Source organism: Bactrocera dorsalis, chromosome 4 (assembly GCF_023373825.1).
Source record: "Bactrocera dorsalis isolate Fly_Bdor chromosome 4, ASM2337382v1, whole genome shotgun sequence".
NCBI classification, from domain to species: Eukaryota; Metazoa; Arthropoda; class Insecta; order Diptera; family Tephritidae; genus Bactrocera; species Bactrocera dorsalis.
The window spans coordinates 25490157-25512600 of record NC_064306.1 but is presented as its reverse complement, the minus strand read 5'-3'; the positions used below and the strand labels follow the sequence as shown (position 1 = coordinate 25512600).

The following is a 22444-nucleotide window of genomic DNA, read 5'->3' as shown; positions in this document are numbered from 1 at the left end:
GCATGGGTGTGTACATAAGGCAGTTTGTTTGTTTAAACTGTGTTAACAGAGTGGGATAATAAGCCATGTGGTTGATCATCTATACATTAACTTGTGGCTTGCATTCATTATACAAATTTGTGGTTATTCGGATGATTTAGGGCGCCCTAATTAAAAACTTTTACATAATTAGTGGAGTTTATAGCAGTTTAGGTTATCTAAGAAACCCTTTGGGAGAACGCAGTCACTAAGTGGGAGCTCCTAGCCGTAACTGTCACTAACTGTTGTATTCCGATGAGGGTCTCACTGTTGACATGAGTTCGTCGTAAAGGAGTGATAATTGGGAGACGTTTAGGTGAGGGAAATTCAAAAATGTGATGGTCAAATTGTGATTAAAATGCGTTGAAACATATCATATCATAAATAAGATTAATTTTATAAATTTGTTTCAAAATTCGAATTCTATCTCTTTCTGTAGACCGCAAGAATTTGAGTAAAAAATTCTAATTCTTATAATTTTTATTTAAAAAAATTTATTTACATTTATTTAAATTTTAAATTGATTTGCGAAATGTTATTTAAATTTATATTCTTAATTTATTTTTAATATTTATATTTGATTGAGTTAAAATTTTTTAAAATCAATTTTATCATCATTGGCACTTTTTATATTTTTAATAGTTTTTCGAGTAAAAAAAAGTATTTTTATACCAGTTATAGTCCATAAGTATGAGTTATATATATGTATACACATTAATAATCAGAATGACTAGACGAATTGAAATCCAGGTGACTGACCGTTAAAGCTATAACTTAAATAAAATTGAAGTACATAACACCTTGTCATCCAAGAAAGGTCGACATTGTAGGATGCCATTGTAACACTCCACATCAATAAAATGCGATTAAACTTATAGAGTGCAATAACTAAACATTCATTGAAACCCCCGTAGGCCCATATATCAAACTTTCAAACTCGATCTGATTCTTTCACTTTACAACATACAAATCAAACAGCAATGAATTTTTGGACAGATAGTGCTCTCAACTTATTTCATCTTTGGACTATAACTTTTCAGGAACCCGGATACGATATGTGTGGACCTCAGTGATGTGGAGTGATGTTACTGTATTTTCTAATAACAACCATCCTCTTACCTAAAGTGAACGATGATAAGGCAATTTTTCAAAAAAATACTTCACTTTATACCTCATATACTATATTACAACTGTTTAGGCCTTATGAGGAGAAAAAGATGATAGACACGAACCACCTCTTCGTCGATTTCAAAGCTTCTTTTGACAGCACGAAAAGGAGCTGCCTGTACGCCACTATGGCTGAATTTTGTATCCTCGCAAAACTATTACGGCTGTGCTAACTAACGTTGGGCAACACCAAAAGTCAGGACCGGGAAGGACCTTTCCGAGCTCCTATATTCCCTATCTCCATCCACTTATGTATATAAGAAAATTAATAACAATTATATAAGAATTTCATACCTCTGGTCGGTTTTATGCCGTATATAACAGTCAATATGTAAGATATCTTAATAAAAGTAAGTGAAAGTATATTCCCGTAATTTAATTTTGGTATTATAATTTTTTCCTTTTATCGGCGATTTGTTGGACTGTTATAACTCATCACTCCAGTATCATATTAGCAATATTTTTAAAATATTTCGGGTCAATTTCACATAAGGGTTCCACTAATCACTTCCATCAATTATTAATAAAACCAAATTAAACTCAATTTTTAAGCCAAAAGCTGCATAATCAATATTAGCAATATTTTTTACAGTTATGTTTTAAGTTTATTTTGTATTAGCATTATTTAAGCTTTCTTGCCTCAATTAAAAAAATCGTTTAAGTTATATAAATAAGTTTCTATTACAGAACTAAAACTAGTCCAACTCGTTGCGGTAAAATGTATTCAAATTAATCATAAGCCTCGAAGGATTTTATGCAAAAATATATACACATATAGTAATTATGTATGATAATAATTGTAATCACTCTTTTTAGTTAATCGCAATAACATTTTGTATGTACATATGTATATATTAAAATATTTTACCAGATCCAAAAGTTATTTTTTTTTATGTGCGCATTCAAGAAAGAATCAATTTGCAATCTTCAAAGACTAATTATAGAATATGCTACACTTTGACCGTTACAAAAATTTACCTTTCCTTTGATATTAAATACTTTAATTTCCCCCTTTCTCTGTTCGCTATCTTTGTGCACCTTTCATGCAAACATAAAGTCTGCGAGTTGAAATCGTGCAAGAGAATAAGAGTTATGACAATTAAGTAATGAGACTGATTCCATAAAACCGTATATTTGAAAACTACAACTACAACTCTGCCATCCCCTTCAAATTAGTCCCCTTGGGCAGCTATACTGCGATTCTAGCGCGTTTTCCATGCTTCGTAACATTTCTGGAACGCTTCAACTGGGATGTCCGCTAGTACCCTCGTCACGGCCGCCTGGATGTCCGTAATCAACTCAAAATGGGATCCTTCGGCCACCGATTTTCTTTTAGGAAACAAAAAAATCACAGGGTGGCATGTCGGGCGAATAAGGCGGCTGTTGCAACACGGCGATCCCTTTAGAGGCCAATTAATATGACATGCTGAGGGCGGTGTGGCACGACGCGTTGTCGTGATGAAGGATCCAGTTATGAGCGATGTCCGGGCGCACCCTGTTGACTCGTTTTGCAATATTTCGAGCACTTGGCAATAGTAGACTTGATTCACAGTTTTCCCCGGTGGAATGAAATCTTTGTGGACGATTCCACGGCTATCAAAAAGGGCAATAATCATCATTTTCACCTTCCACTTGCTCATGCGAGCTTTTTTCGGTCGGGGGGCGTGTGGAGGGGCCATCGAAACACCTGGGCACGACTAAGAGCACTATCTCCGTACACTCTTGATTTCGTTTTTCCATTTTCGTAACGAACACTACAAACACACGTCACTCCACTTGACGCAACAGGCGAACTAAATTAGCTAGGTCATATATCAATGGAGAGGGGAGGGATGCCGGAAAAAGAAAAAGGGAATTTCAAGGTCACAGGTTTACCACAAGCGCGGCAATAAAATCAGTCTCATTACTTAATTGTCAAACCTCGTATATTCAAAAGGCGCCTGTATAAATTTGACAGCTGTCGAATAATTAGTTTGGAAGTTAAATCATTTTTACCCAAAATCAAGTATTAATATCGTGAAAAAATGGATAAAAATTAATTTTGCGTGTTGATAGAATATTGATTTGTGAAGGGCGAAAATACAGTTGAAACAAAAACTTGGTTTGATGACGAGTTTTCGAACACTGTCCTAGGAAAATCAACCAAAAAGTAATGGTATGCTAAGTTTAGCTTCGGTTAAATGAGCAACGAAGACGGTGAATGCAGTAGACGCCCACAAGGGATTGTTACCGACGAAAAGATCAAAAAAGCCCACTCAATCATTTTGAATGACCTTAAAGTGGAGTTATTCGAGATAGCAGGCACTCTAAAGATATCAAATGAATGTGTAGATCATATCATTAAGAAATATTTGGATATCAGAAAGCTCTGTGCAAAGTAGGCGCCTTGAAAGCTCACTTTGACCAAAACCGACGACGAGTTGATGATTTGGAGCAGTATTTGGAGAGTTTCAAGCGTAATAAACTCGAGTTTTTACGTCGATATGAGCCAATGGATGAAACATGGCTTCAGAATTTCACTCCGAAGTCCAATCGACAATCATTCGAGTGGACGCGATGAACCCGCTCCAGAGCGTGGTCAATTGCAACAGTCAGCTGGCAAGGTTAGGACGTCTATATGTTGGGATGGGCATGGAATAATTTTTATTGACAACCTCAAAAAAGAAAGAACTCGTTATTGGAACGATTGAAGCACGAAATCGTTAGAAAAAGCCGTTATAATTATTAGAAAATTAAAATATTGTAAGTTCTGGCCAAGACAATTCATTAGTAAGTATTTATTGATTTTCGTTAAGCGGAAAAAATTCTGTCCAATAAGTTCCCAGTTGAAAATTAAAAATATTCTGCATACCCGCCTTCCAGTCAATATTTCAAATACAATGGTTTCTACGGAAGAAACAACAATTTTAAGTACAATGAAGCTGCTTACAACTTGATATCTGCGCACCAACTTTTCTCTTTAATCTCTGTTTTGCCATAATTGCTTCAATATTGCGCAAAAAGTATCAAAATATGAAAATATACAATTTTTCCTTTCCACACATTAAAACAGGCATTAGCTGCAGGCGAGCAATGTGCAACTCGAAACTTCATAGGCACTTACATACACACACATACACATATAGGTAGACGAGTGTATGAGTAGGTAGAAGTTTTCAGTTACCCTTCAAAGCGCACAAGTATCATGGATTATGAAATGAAAATGTAAAATTTTTCCAACAACTCAGCATGCCGTTAAAGGTCAACACAGTATGTGTGGGTTGTTGGATGCAGCCTAGAGCTGAAAGCCACCACACAAAGTCATTCGATAATCAAGGTTTCGACAGCGCCTGGAAATTCAATGTTTTAGACACTACTGTGGCAAGCAAAATTGATTGTAATGACGAGGAGTCATAGCGCTGCATATTTCCAGTATTCCTTGCTGACCTGTTGAGTTCTTGTTACATTTTAAATGTCACATTCGTCAGTTTGAGCTTTCATATGCTATGCATCTGTGTGTGTTTGTGTGTGTGTGTGAAAGCTACCGTAAGGCTAGTGAGGTCATTCAAAAACTTGAGCGTTAAGTGTCAACAAGTGGTCAGTGGATATTTTGCAAACATTAAAATGAAATACACAGCGTCCTCAACTCTTAGCATCAATTTTCATTTGGCTCAAAACAAGCCGCAGGCAGGTGGCTTACCGCACGCCTCAACAAGTGGACACTTGTTGCTGATTATAACTTATTTCCTTGCGAGCTATGTACCTCCGGATGCTATTCAAGAGGAAAAACACGCAAAACAAATATTTTCCGAGGGCGTATGTTTGGGTGCTTCCGTTTCTTATGAATTTGCGGTCTGTTGTTAAGGCGTATTTGTCTGCCTTGCGGCAGCGCATAAGTACTTGATACATATCAACATAGCCATAGACATAAATGTATGTGTGTGTTGTTAATAAAAAAGATAAAATTGTTGTTTTGTGCCTGCGGTGTGTAATACCACTTACCTGCCCTCATCCTCGGTGCTGCTGTCACGCGACTGCGACGTCTGTCTGCTGCGGCCCAGACGCATAATGTTCCGCACGGTGCGCATACTGAGTTTCTTCTCCTTGCACGGTGGACTTTCGGAGGCGCGCATAGCGGCGGCCAGTGCGCTAGCGCTTTTGCTGTCTGTGGCGGTGTTGGTGTGGGCATTCGAGTTGGGTGTGGTAGTGAGTAGTGTGGTGATGCTGCCGCTGCGGCCCGTTGTAGGTGATTTGCCGAATTTATCAAATTTCAGTTCGATTCTTTGGCGGTTTGTGGTGACGCTTGTCGTGCTGTGTTGGGCGGCGGTCATAACGCGGCGCAGCAGATGCCGCTTCTTTTGTGTGCCGTGCGATTCGCTGCCGCTGGAGGCGGTTCCAGCGCCGCTTGTGCCATGACCGCCCGGTTCTGTGGGAAAGCGAGAGGTATACTGAGACGTGGACGTGGGAGGGGGCATTTCTACGTTGTTTTGTTTCAGTTTGTGTCAACATATGTTGAGTGGATGGGGATGCTAGTTTATTTTTGATTTCACATTTTCTAATATTTTACGGACACAATCATTGTAACGCGCTTAGTTTCACTACATCTGTAGTAAATGAAAATTTATTTTAAGCCATTTAAGACACTCTATTATTTATTAACATTTCCTTGACATCAAAATAATTCAAAATTTTAAAATTAATAATAATTAATAATAATTAATTTTAAAAGTCTCTTTCGACAACATTTACACATTTACCGAAAGCATTATTCCATTAAAAAATACTTAAATGAAATTTTCACAACTTATTCGCCTTTGAAATAGTAGTTTTAAGATAGAAATATATTATTTTAAGGTCCGAAATTTTGTAAGCAGTTCCCACGGACATACTCTTCGAGTGGTATAATACGTGCGGACTACTTTCCGTTTCAAATTTATAGACTACCACGAGCTTCGTTTGTACTTTTTATATTAAAGCTTTAAAGTTAACACAAATTTCAGTATATTTTTATCGCAAGAAATGGTTATCATGGGAAATAAGTTTTTAAGATTTTTTTAATTAGGTCTTTATAGGTTCGTGGATTATTTTGTAACATTATGGTAAAATACCCTAACGGAATTATTTTATTGTGTCAGTACTCTTTTTATTCGTTTAGGGATTATATACAGTTAGAGTTTACAAAAAAATTATATTTTTAAACTCTCGCAACAAAGTTGTTAAAGAGAGTATTATAGTTTTGTTCACATAACGGTTGTTTGTAAGTCCTAAAACTAAAAGAGTCAGATATAGGGTTATATATACCAAAGTGATCAGGGTGACGAGTAGAATTGAAATCCGGATGTCTGTCTGTCCGTCCGTCCGTCTGTCCGTCCGTCCGTGCAAGCTGTAACTTGAGTAAAAATTGAGATATCATGATGAAACTTGGTACACGTATTTCTTGGCTCCATAAGAAGGTTAAGTTCGAAGATGGGCAAAATCGGTCCACTGCCACGCCCACAAAATGGCGGAAACCGAAAACCTATAAAGTGTCATAACTAAGCCATAAATAAAGATATTAAAGTGAAATTTAGCACAAAGGATCGCATTAGGGAGGGGCATATTTGGACGTAATTTTTTTGGAAAAGTGGGCGTGGCCCCGCCCCCTACTAAGTTTTTTGTATATATCTCGGAAACTACTATAGCTATGTCAACCAAACTCTACAGAGTCATTTCCTTCAGGTATTTCCATATACAGTTCAAAAATGGAAGAAATCGGATAATAACCACGCCCACCTCCCATACAAAGGTTATGTTGAAAATCACTAAAAGTGCGTTAACCGACTAACAAAAAACGTCAGAAACACTAAATTTTACGGAAGAAATGGCAGGAGGAAGTTGCACCCAGATTTTTCTTAAAAATTGAAAATGGGCGTGGCGTAGCCCACTTATGGACCAAAAACCATATCTCAGGAACTACTCGACCGATTTCAATGAAATTCGGTATATAATATTTTCTTAACACCCTGATAACATGTACGGAATATGGGTGAAATCGGTTTGCAACCACGCCTTTTTCCAATATAACGCTATTTTGAATTCTATCTGATGCCTTCTCTGTATAATATATACATTAGGAACCAATGATGATAGGTAAATGACGGATAATGAACTCTCGATTATCACTTTATCATGCGAGAGTATAAAATGTTCGGTTACACCCGAACTTAGCCCTTCCTTACTTGTTTATTTTATTTTCATAATTTACATATATATAGAAATACATAAAGAAAATAGCATATTGTTCCGGTGAATATTTTCGAAGTTACAATTAAAATTTGAACAAGCCACTCTGAAAGCGCATTCCAAACTTTAAACGCGCTTTTCTCAAAATAGTGTTTCCAAAGTCGGTGACTAACATTACTCGAAAACGGCTTAACCGATTGGTCACAAATTTTAACATGAACTTCTTAAATATATATTTCAATAATTAAACAAAGATTTTTGTTTTTAAATATTATTTTTTATAAACAATTTAACGCCGAAATTTTAGGCTAAAATCTATTTTTGTTTTTGAGATTCCGCTATTTTGTCAAAAATATTTATTTTGCTTATTCCTTCGATTTACTTTACTGGATTTTACATTACTTTAATGAAATCTCTTTGGTTTTTTAAATTCAAAAGATCCAGTTTTCTCAGAATTTTTTTTGGAATTTCGCTTTTTTCGGACTCCTAACTGTATATAACCCTTTTACTATGCTACTGCCTATCATAGGGAACACAGAGCTTGATACAAGACGAAACTAAATTAAACCCAATTAGTTTATTACCGCTTCCGAAGTTTTACTGTTACGAAATACCTTTTACCGAATTTATCACTTTAACTTCATAATTTTACGTACAAAGTACAGTCTAATCTTCAATTATCAGAAATTATTTTGCTCTTAGACTAAGTACTTTTGTTCTACTATTGCTACTAATCCTAACTTCGTTGTGTACTGAACCGGACACGAAGCAAGCATGAAAGTGAAACGGCTTTTAAAGTCAAACACTTTGCACAAAACAGTTAAAACTCTGGTTTTCTCGCTCTGCTTTCGTAGAAATACTAGAAACTTACTACAGTCAGCTGCTTAGCTTTGTTTGCGCTTCCTTTTTTCTTTAAAATATGCAAAACCGTTTTTGTGTTGTAAAAATGTGTGGCCATTAGCTGAAAAATTGTGCGTTTCACTTTTATAATTTAATATGCAATGATGATTTACATGCCATTGTGCGCTTTGTGTTGAATGAAGTCTTTCGCCTCTGAAGAAATGAATTGTTTTCGACGAAACTTTTTTTTCCATGTTTATTCATCAATTATTCATTTCCGTGTAGCTGAAGCATAAATGATTGCTGGCTTATGGCCTGAAGCTTGCTTTATTAAACGGTACTTAAATTTGCGAAGTTTTCGGTTGCCTTGAAAAGGTTGTTACGTGAAACCCTTTCGAGTTTCGCAAATACTTTTGTGTATTGAGTATGCCGTTATGTATTATATGTGTGTTTGTAGCACTAGCTTAATAGGCGAATATTGTATTTTACATATATTTGGTTCAAATTTGTTTTTTCAATTATGTGTTATGAAAAAAAAAATAAAAATGAAATTTTAAATTTTTGACACATTTGTGTTGTCCATAAAAACACAAATTTTCTATTTCTGCGTCATATACTTGTATATCAGACTGTTCCTTTTTAATATTTTTTTTAGTCAAAAATTACATTAAAGCTGTTTTTTAGCACAATGAAAAAAAAAAACATTTTTTTAGAAATATATACTTTTTTACACCCATTGAAATAAGTTTTGATTATATTTTGAATTCCAAAATAATTTTTGAATAAAAAGAAATCGCGTCAAAAATCATTATTATTTCATGTTCAAGAGGAAAAAAATTTAACTTCACCGTTGTAGAACACTTTTATGTTGAAAATACTGCTATTAAAATTTTTTGCTTTTGTTGTACTTGATTTTTCTCGCGCATTCGAATATTGTAGTTTTACACTTAACACAATATCTGCATGAAAACCACACTATTACACCGTTTTCGTTGTTTTTGAGCTCAAACCCGTTAGCACTTGCAACAAATTAAGGCAAAAAACTGATTGCTGCCTGCAATGCTTCATTATTGCAGAAGCTTTAATCCGCGACTGCTTTAACATGTGTGTATTTAATTTAAAAAAATTAAATCCCGTTAAACGACACAATTTTCTCAGAATTTCTCAACCGATTTTCAACATTTAAACACTCAAAATTCGAATTTTCACTTTACCTCGATTCAGACTACGCTCCAGATTAGCTATGTTCTGCTCGATGTCGAGAAGCATCTGTTGATCATCGTCCAAGCTTTGGCTGCTGCAGCTAATGTTGTGCTGCTCCTGTATGGGTCGCACCAGATTGGTCGGCTCAAAATTGCCAGCAGCATCGTCGGGCGATGTGTATCTCGCTTCGAACACAACAAGTGCCTGCGAATGTAAAAATATAGCGTATATTTGTGGAGAGTTCATAACAAAGAGCGCAAGTACAATGAAACTAAGAGAGTTAAAATACAGTAGACGTCGTTGTAGTAGTAGCAAAACAAACGAACGTTGTAGCTGGCTACGTGGGCGCACGAAGCGGCCTTACATTTGGCGCGCATTTTCCATTGAACAAGAGTATGTATGTAGCTGAAGTTAAAGATATGGAAAGGTGGCGCAGTAATGTAGCGGTGGTGGCTGTTGACACCACCTTTTCACATTATGTCTGCAAACCCGAGCCCAGCTGAAGTTAGTTGTCACGACTGCTTGGCCACCCGGCAGCTAGTTGTGCGAATACATATCGTAGAACAGCTGTGCCGGCCACCTTGACTTCCGAAGGTAAATATCAACTTTGCGCGAAGTCGTCCGCCGTCAGCCGTCAGCTTTCTCCTTGGTAAGCCAGCTACTTGCAAACATATAAATATTAACATCGTAGAGCAGCCCTTGGCTTCGACCACGTGTGTAAGTTAAGCATTTGTAAGGCCATTTGCAACAGGTTAAGCGAAGCTGCATGGCACGAACTAGCTGTGTACATATACTTGTAGATGTACAAATAGAGCTAATAGAGAGCGCCATTGAAGTCCTGGCAAAAGGGCGCGTTAATGTTAAACGTAATCTCAGAAGATAATGACCACGAGATAATAAAGCCGGTGTAATAGGCCAGCGTAAATTCGTGCGGAAGTCTGCGCACGGGTTCGAGATATCAGTTTAGTGAAATAGGCATAATATATTGAGACAAAAAAGATACCGGAAATTGTAAATAAATAAAATATTTAATTATTCATTAATATTTATTTTGTCGTCCGTTGTTGTTACGTCAAAGATCATTCCAGACCTCGAAACACTCAAATGCTTCAATTCAGCCAAATAGAACTATTTGTTGTCCGTCTATGCCTTCGAACAATAACAATTTCTGGGTACTTTTTTGTCACAATTTATATTTATGGCGTCTTCAACCGAGTGTAAAAGTTTTGCCAGAAAACTTCGTAATATTCTAAGTAACTATTGGATTAAATAAAATTTTGAGGCTTGCACTGCGGGCCATAGTCTATTGTGCTCTCTAAGTAACCATATGAAGAATGCTTTCTGCAGTTTATTCCATTATTTATAATCGCTTGCAGTCTTGTTTTAATTTACTTAAGTTTCATGTTAAAAATTATTGAATAATATGTTCTTATGATCTCTTACTCTTTTTCACAAAATAATGATAGTTTTGTCATAATTTGGTTCTTTGTAATACAATGAAAAAATGGGCTTTAAGTCAAACTCATTAAACCTCTTGAGGATACATGTCATACATTTTTTTCTAAAATAGTTTACTGAAACAGCAAATAATTGACCAGTTACTGCTGTGATATTAAATCTTCGCAAGAAATATTGTTTTATATAAAATTCCTTTGAGGCCATTTGAAATAGTTTCGAACCCTCAGATTATTTAACTATACAATATTTAATTAAATCTTAACTATTTGTGTGAACATATGGTAAATAATTCTCAAAGGAGAGCCAATTTCAGTTTACAGCTTCTTCCAAAAATGAGACTCTCTAATCTTCCGTCGGCTTTACAACTCATATGTACATATGTTAGTCAATATATGAGATACTACATAAAATGTATCTACCTTAAAATCGTTTTCTGATGAAACGCTCTTTGCCAACGCCTTTACCATATTTCGAAAAAGTCGAATACTCTTTTTCCGTTCTAACCTTGAAGACCTTCTCCATTCGGCTTTTATCTCCTCAATCGTTTCGAAGCGGCGACACCGCATTGGTCTTTTGAGTTTGTTGAATAGCCGGAATAGGACGAAGCCTTGTGAAGAAAATACGGTGTTTGCGGAATAATATGAGTCGAGTTTTTTGTAAAAAATCTCGAAGAGTATGACATCGTGCATTATCGTGATGAAGGCATCCAGAGTTGTATATAAATAGACTGCATTAAATTGGATTAATTTTTTATCGATTCCCATGAACAATAATTTTGACCTATATATCGATTGATATCATTAAAAAGTTATAACAGAAATTTTCCCATACGAAAATAAAGGTTGGTTTCAAATATACAGGAACTCATTTATAACCTTTTCCCAGCTTCCATACACTGAGAAGCATGATATCTACTTCAATGGACTTTAATTCCAAATTCGATATGGTATCCATATGAAAGCTTATTGTCGATCAACTAGTCGTCTTTTGACAACACGCTTGAGGAAATTAGGCTCAACAGAGGCAAGCGGCTTCTTCAGCAAACAGAGCAAATTCGCTCAGAAGTGGCTTAAAAACAATATTATTGATTTCATAGCAGCAGATGACTGGCCGTCTTGAAGTCCAAATCTGAATCCATTTCACTAAAGCTTTTGGTCAGAATTGAAGAACATGGCCTGTCGGATACCTCGAAAGAAATTTTGAGGGTCTCAACAATTTTTATTTCGAACAGTGACGCCAATAACAGCAGAGAATGTGCTTGCTATTGATCAATGACCGAATCTTTTGAGAACTTTTGTGAAAGTAAAGTTATATGGATTATTAAGTAAAAGAAACAATAAAAATCTCCAAAAACTTAAGAACCAAAAAAAATATTAATAATAATATTAATAATAAACAATTTTAAGAAAATTAAAAATAATTAAAAAGCAAATAAAAATTAATACAAGAAATAAATGATCTAATAAAAAAATAAATAAAAATTTAAAACCGAATTTTAGAAATAAAAATCTCAAAAATAATAAAACAAAAATGTAGAAATGATTAAAAAAAAAATTAAAAAAAAAATAGGGAAAATTAAAAAAGTATAAATCTAATAAGAAAATAAATAATCTCAAATAAAAAACAAAATATCAAAAAATTTAAAACAAAATTAAAAAGCCATTTAAAAATGAATTAAAAATAATTTTTTAACGGTTCGGTGTATATCTATATATACTATTATTTCTGTGGATTTTCTTTTTCTTGAGGTATATAAGTTATATACCCGTTATGCTTGAATTAATTTCAAATTAAGAAAATTTTATTTGCATAGTTGTTTTATCTGAGTATAGCTTAAATGTTGTTTACTGGCCGCCGCCGACACAAGTATGTATATATGTGTGCAAATGTAACCCCAAATGATAGTAGATAATGTAAAAGAGCATAAAAAGTCTCTCCTAAGTAATATCGCTCTTAACTGCATGCCTTTTCCCGTTTTAATTGCGCTCAGCAGGAAGTGACGAGGCATCCGCACAGCACAGTTACGTGCAACATGTGCTGCTGCCGAAGTCTTACACATTATACTCGTATATGTACATCATCTGTTTCACGTACTACGTGCTTTGCTCCCCAGTCCAACGAGGGAGCGGAGAAAAGTATTTGCAAATATTGGCGAAGGATAATCAAAACAAAGAGCAAAAATGGCGTAAACTATAAAATATATGTTAAAAGGCTGCTCGTAAATTGCGAGTGAAAATGTAAAATGGATATGTACATGCGTTGAGCTCCATGCATATATGTACATTGTATATATATATATATATATATATATATATGTATATACTGATATATGTTTGTATGTACACATAAATTTGCTTTTGTAGTTGGAATGCAATAGCTGTCATTGACATGGACGCGACATGCGTGGGGCAACATAAGTAGTTGGACATGGAAAACAAATGGCAGCAAATGCCAAAGCGACGCATATTTTAAAAACTTCAAAGCACAAGCAGACAAACAGATTTTAGAGATGGACAGCATACAAGGCGGGAAAGATGTTTAATAGCCCTTAAAGCGATATTTCATTGCTGGCAATTATGGCGAACCACTTTTTCAAATGAGTAAGCAAACAGTTAAAGACAGCAAGAAGCGTTTACTGTATTTGTAGAATTGTGATCAAATATTACTTATACGCCATGACAGCCAACGGAAGCTTTTCAGTAACATGTGAGCGTCTCGGAAAAAAATGCTGAAGCCAAAATTTATTTGAACAGTATCAGTCATAAATATTTTTTCCTCAAGACAACGCCACATCTAATTTGTTTCTTTTAAAAGGACACGCATTTTTCAGCCTGTCTAGTTCGATACGCACGTGTAGCTAATTGATTTGATTAACTCAACCTCATATGCATGTACAATAAAAAAACAAAAATATTTCTCTGCAAATTTATCGGCCTTCAACAATCAATTACTAGAGGTGTGGGTGTATTTTTTAGCTTTAAATTGACGTTGATTATTCGCAACGACGTCTTTTAGTAATCACTCCTGCTTCTGCTATCATAATTTGCTGCCATTCCTTTTCATTACTCTCATCCGTGTTGCCATCAGCAATTGCTAACAACCTGCTGTGATGTTAGAAGTAATCCATCAGTGCTTTTTCACCAGGAAATGCTGTTTTTTTTCTATTACTAACACACACCCACACAGTTCTATTGAAGTTACTTCTCGCTTACTTGGGTTTCACAAAAAAATGGCGGAAATAGTAGAGTGTGAAACTTCTGCAGATAGCTTTAGATTCCGCTGATTCACTTATGTATCATATAATGCCGGATTAGATAACACTGTTGTGGCAATAACGGTCACTTATATCTCTAATGCATAACTTAGCGATGTTGCAGCAAGGCACACACTTATGAAAATTACTTTAGTATAATTTGCTTGCTTTGCTTTTGATTTCTCTTTTACTGACTGCATTAAAAATTAGAATAAACAAGAAGTTCGGCTATTCATAGCCAAGAAATGTTGGAAGCAAGCTGAATTAAATAGCTAATATACACACAGCGAGCGAAATTTGTATTTATATACCCTTTGTTTTTCATTTGAATATAAATTGTTAAACAAACTTAAAAAAAAGGAAAATCGACTTTTGAACAAAGCATATTCCCTTACTAAATTTGTTTACTTTTTATATAAATACTAGAGGACCCGTCCACGTTTCACTATGGCTGATACATAGATTATACTACTACTAATCTAGATGATTTCTATTAGTTGGATTATAACTATTAGTTAATGAGATATTGCATTTTTGTGAAGCAACTTGTGTTAGTTTCCAAAAAAATTATCATGAAAGCATTTCGTGTGTTAATAAAGCATTGATTTTTGGGGAAAATACTGTTGAATTTGGGCTCTGCACGAGGGAAATCCACCGTTAACCTCCTTTGCTAGTATGAAAGATGCGAAATGAGCAAAGAAGAGACTGACGCCCTAAAGAGGCGAAAGCTCTATGCCAAGTGGGTGCTTCACAAGTTCATAATCCAACAAAAACAACGAATAACTGATTCTGAGAAGTGTTTGAGTGCTCTTTAATCGTAATAAAACCGAATTTTTTCGACGGTGTGTGACAATAGAAACATAGCTTCATCATTTCCCACTGGAGTCAAATCGACAGGCATTCTAGTGGACTGCACATGATGAACCTGATGAACCGGCGTGGAAAAACGAAAAAGGCGGCGGGAAAGGTTATGACATCAGTTTTTTTTTTTGAAATTAGTTATAAAGGGGCTAGGCCAAGTTTTCGCTCAAATATATCTTTTCTTGGCACAAAGATACACTGTTATGAGTAAAACACGCTCTATTATTTTCATTGGCATAACTTACATATTGGCCGATATATACGGTACAAGGTCACCCCGAAGTTCGAAAATTTTTGTATTAAGAATATGGAGGCTAAGCGAAGTATTGGTCCGATTCAACTCATCCTTGATATGTATACCACTATAAGAGAAGGATTGTCCCTTAATTTGAGTTATATACATATATCACACATTAACTGACATTTTCCATCAAAAGTCAACTATAGGTACGGGGTCTAAGTATTCGGTACCTAGGGGCTTGAACAGTCTTTATTGAATTTCGACAATTTTTTGTCTTAAGATAGTACACACTAAAGGCATTATTCGTGCAAAGTTTTATCTCGTTATATAATTGCTTCTTGATTTGTGAACTGGAAACTGGATGAATCAAGTGGAATGTTAAATTGAGAATATAGGAAGTAGGCAAGGTTATTGTCCGATTTCATTAATTTTCATTGTGAGAAATAAGAATGCTACGTGCTAAATTTTGTCGCAATCATTGGGTCGGGTCTCGAGATAAGAGATTTCACCAAAAAGTTGGCGGTCGTCCAATTTTCACACCGACTCCTGTAAAACTTTCTCATACCATCTCGGTGGTAAAATTTAATTTCTCTAGCATATTTAGTTATTGATTGATGGGTTACCTTCTCATTTCATCCATTTTCACATTATCGGTAGAAGTTCTTATAAGATTTGTACTCAGTAAATTTGATTGTTGTAGCTTAAGCAGCTTAGAGATATGTACATTGAACTCATTAGAGGGCGGGGCTACGGCTACTTTTTCGGAATTTTTTGCTCAAGGCCGGTTAATGGCGATTTGTGAGCGTGACAGGCGCCCGATTACGCCCATCTACGAACTCGTAATTTTTTTGTACGAAGGAACCCACGTGCCAAGTTTCATCATGATAGTGGTGTGAACCGGCTTTAATATAAAGCTGTGTGCGACCATACTTATTTTTAGATACTTTCGGGAAGTATTACAAGTAAGCATACGAGGTATGACAATTAAGTAATGAGACTGATTCCATAAAAACCGTATGTTTGAAAATTATTCTACAACTCTGCCATCTCCTTCAAAATAGTCCTCTTGGGCAGGTATACAGCGATTCCAGCGCGTTTTCCATGCTTCATAACATATTTGGAACGCTTCGACTGGGATGTCTGCGAGTATCCTCGTCACGGCCGCCTGGATGTATGTAATCAACTCAAAATGGGTTCCTTTGACCACCGATTTTGATTTAGGAAACAAAAAAAAAGCCACAGGGTGACATGTCGGGCGAATAAGGCGGCTGTTGCAACACGGCGATCCCTTTAAAGGCCAAATACTGGGACACGCTGAGGGCGGTGTGGCACGGCGAGTTGTCGTGATGAAGGGTCCAGTTACGAGCGATGTCTGGGCGCACCCTGTTGACTCGTTTTCGCGATATTTCGAGTACTTGGCAATAGTAGACTTGATTCACAGTTTTCCCCGGTGGAACGATTCCACGGCTATCAAAAGCGTTTTCACCTTCCACTTGCTCATGCGAGCTTTTTTCTGGCGCAAAATTTTTTCGCGACACGTTGCTCTTGATTTCGTTTTTCCATTTTCGTAACGAACACTACAAACACACGTCACTCCACTTGACGCAACAGGCGAACTAAATTAGCTAGGTCATATATCAATGGAGAGGGGAGGGATGCCGGAAAAAGAAAAAGGGAATTTCAAGGTCACAGGTTTACCACAAGCGCGGCAATTAAATCAGTTTCATTACTTAATTGCCAAACCTCGTAACTATTGTTGTTGTCGATAATTGGACAATTTTCCTCTATTATTTGGGAAATGAATCTATAAATTGAATTTAATGAGAAGTTTATTTATGGCATAAACATGCTCTCATGTTGGATCGCTATTAGAAAAAAAAACTATGCTGTTCGAAATTTATATTGCACTCGGATACTTGATGTCAAACCCTAAACCTATGAAAAACTGAACACTATAGTATTAGCAGCAATTAACATATGCCATTAAAAATAATTAAGCTGCCACTTGGCTAAGTTTTAAGAGTTGTTAGCTCCAGTACAAGTACCTAAGTGTGCAAAACAGAATAAACAGAAGCAATAATAAACATATTTGATATTAATGAGCAGGCTAAAGAACAATATTTCTTTGAGATTAACATAGCAATAGCCTTTGAACTGTTTTCATACAATATAAAGGTTTTTCCTTTCAAATACTGAGGGTAGATTGTCAGTACTTTAAAGTGGGGTTTCGTCATATCCCTTTCTCACATTTCCGGTAAAGGTAAATTTGGTATTTTGATATTTTATAACACAAAGTGAAAATGTTCAGTTTTCGACCAGAATATGAAAAGGTCTCCAGTTATTCATTTACTGGCTCCTCGAATTGTGTCGATTGGGGTATGACTGTTAGATTTTGATAAATGAGATTGATCAACACTTCTATCTTTTGTCATATTGAGAACAAACTTGTACTTTTATTGACATTACTACCAATCGAATCGGTACATAAAATTTGATAGATATCCTTATTTTAAAAATTGTTTAATTTATTTAGTCATAAACAAATGGGTTCAACGGTTTTACTAAAATTTCTGCTATTGATGTTGTATTGGTAAATTACCTTGAGTTCTGCAAAACCTTATATAATCGACCTGTCTGAGATATGCTTTTTATTAATAAGCATACTCGGTCCTAACTCATGAGCATTCTACCACAAGAAATAATTCCTCAGAGACATACATAACGTATATTTTTATGCGAAAATGCGATGCGAAAATGTATTGGTTGGATAGATATGACTGTCTGGTGTAGCTTTATTTACTCAAAAATAAATATATTTTCAGCTTATAGTCCTGAAACAAAGAGAAAAGGAAGCCTGATTACATTTGTCGTACTTCTTGCACAATACTTTCAGCATGCGAAATGCGATCACTAACATAAATGTGGAAAGAGTTTAGAAGGTCCTACAGACCTACCACCCAGAACGTTTCTGAAATTTACACCGATGAGTAAAGCGTTCTCCAAAAAACATTTTTGAATGTTTCTTAGTTCTAAATAACACAAAATATGTGGTTTAAAAAAGTGAGCCTTTCTCAGTTTCAATATATCATTTTAGTCGCAAAATTTGCATCTCAGTTTTATGGCAAATCAAAAGCTTTTTGAAATTCGTTAACTTTTAAGTAATTTATCAACTCAGATTACGTTGATATTATATGTATATAAGCACTCAAATTTTGATTTCTTTTAGGTTAGGCCCAAATGTTTATAAAAGCTATTTAGTTAATAATTTGGGGTTGCCTTAAAATCTATATCATGATGCGTGAATAGTTTTAAATGCGTCAGCAATAACATTCCCTTTGAATATATTCAATGCCCATGTTGATGTCGCCTTGGGGCACACGCAACTAATAAACACTTTTCATGATCTAACTATAATCTAAGGAAGTGACAAAAAAGGGAGGAATTGCTGAATATACAAAATGGCACACAAACTTCCAATCTACTTTTATATACACACATATAGTAAATTTAGCCCAACAACAACTGAACACTATACAAGGTAAAGAAATTATGCTTCCGCTCTGCCCCCCGCTTCTAGCGCTCCACCGAGACTAAAATGAATATTTTATGCGAAAATGTCCCACAGCAGTTCCAAACCACCAAAAAATGGCCTGAATAAAAGATAAGTTTATAAAGCGTTGCAAACAGAAGCAGAGAATAGTCAAAATAAAGAAGAAATAAAATAAACGAAAATTTCACCCATCGTAACCACATGCTTGTAACGTAAAACGTAGACGTGTTGGGCGGACGAGCAAGCGGAACGCGACAGCTTTTAGGAAGTTAGGAAGTGAATTAGACAAACGGCTTAAAGACTCTTGCTTACACGGTTGGCTGAGAGTATATAAGCTGGCAGACATTGAAATTTACTAAGTATATGCTCTCCGAGTTTTAAGAATGCACGTACATACATATATACACACATATACATCCAGTGCACTCGGAGGGTAGTTTTGAGGTGTTGGACTTAACTTGTCAAAACGCGGCTATGCCTTTTATCTGTTGCCCTTTGTTTAGACGTCGTAAATATGTGGCACGCAAAAGACAACAAAGTGTTCCGGCAAATTGAAATTGTGTTTAAAAGCGAACAAAATAGCGAATTTGTAACGGATTATCATGGCACGGCGTTCACAGTTCATTTCGCCCGACCTTCGTCATTTTCCTTTTCAACCGTGATGTTATAACTTTCTATTTGACTTTGTTCTACCTTTCTTCTCTTTAATTACTTTTTATGCTTTTAGAGATTATGCTCGTTCTTGATGTCGTTGAAAATAAACTTCGTGCATACCGTGGCATATTTAGTGTATAATTATAGGCGCAACTAATGTAGGTACACCTAAATTTTGTGGAAATTTCTGGAAATTAATAATCATTATGCCATGAGAAGGGTATATTAAGTTGACCGCGATGTTTATAACAACTAAAAGGAAAGGTCGGGTACCCGAATATATGTTTATGAATAAACAGGGTGATGAGCTGTGTCGATTTAGCCATGTCCGTCGCTACATATTATATATCGGACAATTAAAAGTATAGCGTATAGCTGTCATACAAACTGACCGATCGAACTCAAGTTTTTGTATGGAAAACTTTTTTAATTGGCAAAGATTCTTAATCAATGCATCGCTGTATCATATATATTGTTTAGATCGGACTACTATATCATTTGAAATAACCATTCAAAATCGAGAAAAATATTTTTGAATATCCTTTTATGCTATAAAAAAGGTAAAAGTTATTATAGTTTCAAGCTGCTGAAGTTAACTTTTTTTCTGTATTTCATTGAAAGCAAAACCGTACGCTTTAATTAATTTAGTAACCTTTACTCTTCTGGTACGTCTGGTATAAATGGAATATAGAAATCGGAAGTAACGAGGTTAAGTGCGTTACGACTGAAAAACTTTTTATACAGAAATAATGGTGAAGATTTTCCACTTTGACGACTCTTTCATCATACTCCTCTAAAAATATGAATATGCCCCGGAAACCACTTTTGTTTATAAAGAACTTTATATATGTAACTCATAATCGCCTGACCCTAGGAGAGGTTATGGACTTGCATCACGACTATAAGGTTGGGATCATCTACACTGCAAGAAGGGCACTGGACTGACATTCTAACAAATCAATAATCGCGAAATTCTGCCAAGAAAGACAACAGGAGTAGCCACTTGAACTCTACTCTTAGCGAGCAGTACTGAAAATTTATTACTGAATATACGGAAAAGGTCCAAAACTGAAATACTATTTAAGGGTCTTCTTCTTCTTTATTGACACCGCACACGCGGTTATAGTCGAGTTAGCTAGAACGCGCCAGTCGTTTATTCTATTCGTAATTTTGCGCCAATTGTAGATTCCAAGCAAAGCCAGAACCTTTCTCTCGAAAACTCGTAACACCGACTCATTAGATATTGTCATCGCCCTGACTCTGCACCATTTAACACGACCGGAATAATGAGTGACTTCTAGTGTTTGCTATTTCTTCGTCGAGAGAGGACTTTACTTCGAAATTGCCAACTCAATCCGAAGTAGCACCTGTTGGATCTCCAGGCTGACATCGTTGGTGTTGTTTACGCTGGTTCCCAAATATACGAAACTATCTACAACTTCAAAGTTATGACTTTGTTTGGTTGATGACAAGAGATATTTCGTCTTGCCGTCGTTCACTGCCAGACCCACTTGCTTTGTTTCCTTGTCCAGTCTGGAGAAAGCAGAACTAACGGGCGGGTGTTGAAGCCGATGATATCAATATTATTGGCATACGCCAGCAGCTGTACACTCTTATAAAAGATTGTACCTGCTCGATTAAGTTCTGCATCTCGAATTATTTTCTCCAGCAGCAGATTGAAGGAGTCGCACGATAGGGAGTCGCCTTGTATGAAACCTCGTTTGGTATCAAACGGCTCGGAGAGGTCCTTACCGATCCTGACGGAGCTTTTGGTGTTACTCAAAGTCAGTTTACACAGCCGTATTAGTTTTTCGGGGATACGAAATCCAGACATCGCGGCTTAAAGACAGCTCCAGTCGAAAGCAATCGCTTGCGAACTTCTTCATGGTCGGGCAATGAAACGTGGTTAAACGACGTGGTTTGTTCGAATCGGACAATATTGGCCGATTACTTAAAATTGTTTATGCGTTAAGAAATTCACTTCAATGTTTATACGTGGATTTTTAAGGATATTCGAACTACGCCTTTACTGATGTAGCTAAATATGTTGTAAATGAGCGCTTCAAAAAGTTACTTAAGCATGAAATAGCTATCTGTGCACATTCTAAGTTCATCGCTGCTAAAAGCTAATTATCCAATTTAATACTTTGAGGGTAATTTAAATACGAATTATTTCCGGCGATTTGATTTGCGTTTCTAATAATAAAGCGAAGGAAAAAGTGTGGTAAATATTATATCAAAGCACATGTCCTATGTTTTTACATATGTAAGTATATACAATATAAGTATATGTACGTGTAAATGTTCTTAAGTACTTTTTCATGCCCAACAAACAATTGTTCTAACTAACTGTACTTTAACTTTTAATTACGAGTTTTCAATGCGCCAAGAATAAAAAGTTTCAAGAATTTGCGGAAATTGGATTGCTTCCACTTCTTCCGTTATACTCATTTGCCATGTGTGCACCGACATATGTATACACACATATTCTGTGGTGTGTGCACTTACAATTTAACAGAAACTTTCTTGTATTGTTACAACTGATATTAGCATTAATCCCACAAACAAAAACAAAAATATAGCTCAAAAATATTTATGATGGAGCTGAATTCGGGATATTTATACCCTGAACAGGGTATATTAAGTTTGCTACGAAGATTGTAACTCCCAGAAGGAGCGTCGGAGACCGTATAAAGTATATATTGTATATAAATAATCAGTATGTTGAGCTCAGTTGATTTAGAAATGTCCGTCTGTCTATCTGTCCGTCTGTATATATATGCACCAGTCGCTCAGTTTTTAAGATATCGTTGTGAAATTTTGCAAACGTTATTTTCTCTTCAAGTAGCTGCTCATTTGTCGGAACTACCGATTTCGAACCACTATAACATATAGCTCTCATACAAACTGAACGATCGGAATCAAGTTCTTGTTTGGAAAACTTTCACATTTGACAATGTATCTTCACAAAAGTTGGCACAGGTTATTTTCTAAGATA

General features: G+C 35.7%; 1 protein-coding gene across 2 annotated transcripts in view; it reads right to left on the bottom strand.

Annotated features, from left to right (window-relative positions):
• LOC105231372 (otoferlin) overlaps nt 1-22444 on the bottom strand; it is a 130856-nt gene that overhangs the window by 33292 nt on the left and 75120 nt on the right. For both annotated transcript variants that reach the window (XM_049455968.1, XM_049455967.1), the window contains exons 6-7: nt 9441-9633; nt 5167-5590 (exon numbers count right to left, since the gene is read on the bottom strand). In XM_049455968.1, the coding sequence (XP_049311925.1) occupies nt 5167-5590; nt 9441-9633 (617 nt within the window). The remainder of the gene's footprint in view (nt 1-5166; nt 5591-9440; nt 9634-22444) is intronic.